Source organism: Oncorhynchus gorbuscha, unplaced genomic scaffold (genome assembly GCF_021184085.1).
Source record: "Oncorhynchus gorbuscha isolate QuinsamMale2020 ecotype Even-year unplaced genomic scaffold, OgorEven_v1.0 Un_scaffold_8174, whole genome shotgun sequence".
Classification (NCBI taxonomy): Eukaryota; Metazoa; Chordata; class Actinopteri; order Salmoniformes; family Salmonidae; genus Oncorhynchus; species Oncorhynchus gorbuscha.
In genome coordinates, this window is record NW_025751406.1 from 12501 (window position 1) to 15441 (window position 2941).

At 50.1% G+C, this 2941-nt stretch overlaps 1 protein-coding gene across 1 annotated transcript in view; it reads right to left on the bottom strand.

Moving 5' to 3' along the window:
- LOC124029917 (high affinity cAMP-specific and IBMX-insensitive 3',5'-cyclic phosphodiesterase 8A-like) overlaps positions 1–2070 on the bottom strand; it is a gene marked incomplete at its 5' end in the record, with an annotated part of 11453 nt that extends 9383 nt beyond the window's left edge. Inside the window, 2 exons of the mRNA XM_046341467.1 lie at positions 373–461; positions 1986–2070. Of these exons, the coding sequence (XP_046197423.1) occupies positions 373–461; positions 1986–2070 (174 nt within the window). The remainder of the gene's footprint in view (positions 1–372; positions 462–1985) is intronic.
- Between the last annotated feature and the right edge of the window lie 871 nt (positions 2071–2941).

Sequence of the window (2941 nt, forward strand, 5' to 3'; positions counted from 1 at the left end):
AACAGCCCTCACCCTCCACTGTATTTTATTGAGACATATGACGTGAACAGCCCTCACCCTCCACTGTATTTTATTGAGACATATGACGTGAACAGCCCTCACCCTCCACTGTATTTTATTGAGACATATGACGTGAACAGCCCTCACCCTCCACTGTATTTTATTGAGACATATGATTTGAACAGTACTCACCCTCCACTGTATTTTATTGAGACATATAATGTGAACAGTACTCACCCTCCACTGTATTTTATCGAGACATATGACGTGAACAGCCCTCACCCTCCACTGTATTTTATTGAGACATATAACGTGAACAGTACTCACCCTCCACTGTATTTTATTGAGACATATAACGTGAACAGTACTCACCCTCCCTGTCCGATCACAGGTGTGATCTTCACATTTTGTTGGACACTGTCCCCGTTCTTCTTTTTGGCATAATAAATCCCCTGCCACTCCTGGGAGGAGAGGAGAGGAGAGGAGAGGAGAGGAGAGGTGAGGTGAGGTGAGGTGAGGTGAGGTGAGGTGAGGAGAGAGAGAGAGAGAGAGAGAGAGAGAGAGAGAGAGAGAGAGAGAGAGAGAGAGAGAGAAAGGGAGAGGAGAGGAGGGGAGAGGAGAGGTGAGGAGAGGAGAGAGAGACAGAAGAGAGAGAGAGAGAGAGAGAGAGAGAGAGAGAGAGAGAGAGAGAGAGAGAGAGAGAGAGAGAGGAGAGGAGAGGAGAGGAGAGGAGAGGAGAGGAGAGGAGAGGAGAGGAGAGGAGAGGAGAGGAGAGGAGAGGAGAGGAGAGGAGAGGAGAGGAGAGGAGAGGAGAGGAGAGGAGAGGAGAGGCAAATGAATAATGAAGGCAGGACAGGGAGACAATTCACTTCATATAATAATATCTACTTAACAGACAGAGCCACCAGAGCCACAAACATCTTCCGAAATGTTTGTAATTAACAGAAAATCTACGGCAATCTATCAGAACTTTGGTAATTTATACTTGAATAACTTTAAACAATTTATGAGTGTATAATATAACTCTTTATATCTGAGTCTATATTGTCCATGACTTTCTAGCTGATTGACCAGATGGTTCAAGAGAAAATAGTCACTTTAATGGAGAAATAAAAACCATCGAATCAACAACGGCTTTATTTTAAATGAACTCTGAAACTCCTCCAACTATTGACTATCTTCACATACCACCACCAGTTTGACCCCAACACATTGTCAACAAATACACGTTGAAATAGACAAATAAATAAAAGTGTGTAAACAAAAATAAAGGATATTTAGAATAATGTTTATACAGCTTTGTCCTTCTATTTATTTTTTAAATATTTTACAACCATCTTATTTAATTATTTCATTTATTTGACATGTGATAAATTCACACAGAGGCCCAAAGATAATTACAGACACCTGTGATAATCTGAAGCGCCACTCGATGTCTTGTGATAGATGACATAAAATCCACGAAATTCTGGTAGTTTACTGGTAAACTTTCCAGTAATATACCCTTCTTTTTGCAGCCTTATGTGATCCTCAGGGAATTGAACCAACAACATGCCGTCCCATCTCACCAACTGAACCACCCAGGACCAATAAACAAAAGTCTGTAGTCTATAATATGTTATAATGAAGAAGTCAATCCAGAGGTCTGATCACCTCAACGCCGGGTTCATCCCGTGGCATATCAAACAATAACCACACCCTTTACGGGGCAGGAGAGAACCAAAATGGCGTCCAGTCAGGTTGTTTCATGTGAGACACCCTGGTGTGGTGTCTGAGGTTCTAAAGGGGCAGTTTCCTACTGTTCCTCTGTCTGCCTGTGACCTTCTCTGTCTCTGTACTCACACCATAAACCCAGCCAGCATCCAGTGTCTCATCTCACTGCATGAAAAAGGCTTTCTGACCGAGCTGAGGGGGGGGGTCAACACACACCTGATATCATAGAGCTGTTATAAGGGCTGGAAATGAACAGATAGATACACACTCACCTTTCCTTTCTGGATGCAGGAGTTTATGGTTTCAAGGAGATCAGGCTTATTCTTTTCACTTTTAGGCACTTCTGTTATTTCCTTCCTATTAGTTCACCTTGCTGGTAACCCATGATGCTCTCGTAGGCAGGGTTCACATACTGTAGAGGAGAGACGGGGGGAAACGGGGAGAGGAGAGGGGAGGGGGGAGAGGGGGAGAGGGGAGGGGGAGAGAGGGGGAGACGGGGAGAGAGGGGAGAGACGGGGGAGAGGGGAGAGGGGAGGGGGAGAGGGAAGGGGGGAGAGATGGGGGAGAGGGAGGGGAGAGGGGAGGGGAGACAGGGGGAGGGAGGGAGACGGGGAGAGAGGGGGAGAGATGGGGAGAGAGAGGGGGAGGAGACGGGGAGAGAGAGGGGAGAGAGAGGGGGGAGACGGGGGGAGAGAGGGGAGAGCGGGGGAGACGGGGGGAGAGGGGGAGAGACGGGAGAGAGAGAGGGGGAGAGACGTGGGGGAGACAGGAGGAGAGGGGGGAGAGACGGGGAGAGATGAGAGGGAGAGACGGGGGAGAGACGGGGGGAGACAGGAGGAGAGGGGGAGAGGGGGAGGGGGAGAGGGGGGAGAGAGAGGGGAGAGACGGGGAGAGAAAGGGGGAGGGAGGGAGGGGGAGAGACGGGGAGAGACGGGGAGAGAGAGGGGGAGAGACGGGGGGAAAGGGGGAGAGAGAGGGGGGAGACGGGGAGAGAGGGGGAAGGGGTAGAGATGGGGGAGAGACGGGGAGAGGGAGGGGAGGGACGGGGAGAGAGAGGGGGAGAGACGGGGAGAGAGAGGGGAGAGACGGGGAGAGACGGAGGGAGGAGAGAGAGAGGGGGAGAGAGGGGGAGAGAGAGGGAGAGAGACGGGGAGAGACGGGGGAGAGAGAGGGGAGAGACGGGGGGAGAGAGAGGGGGAGAGACGGGGGGAGAGAGAGAGAGAGAGAG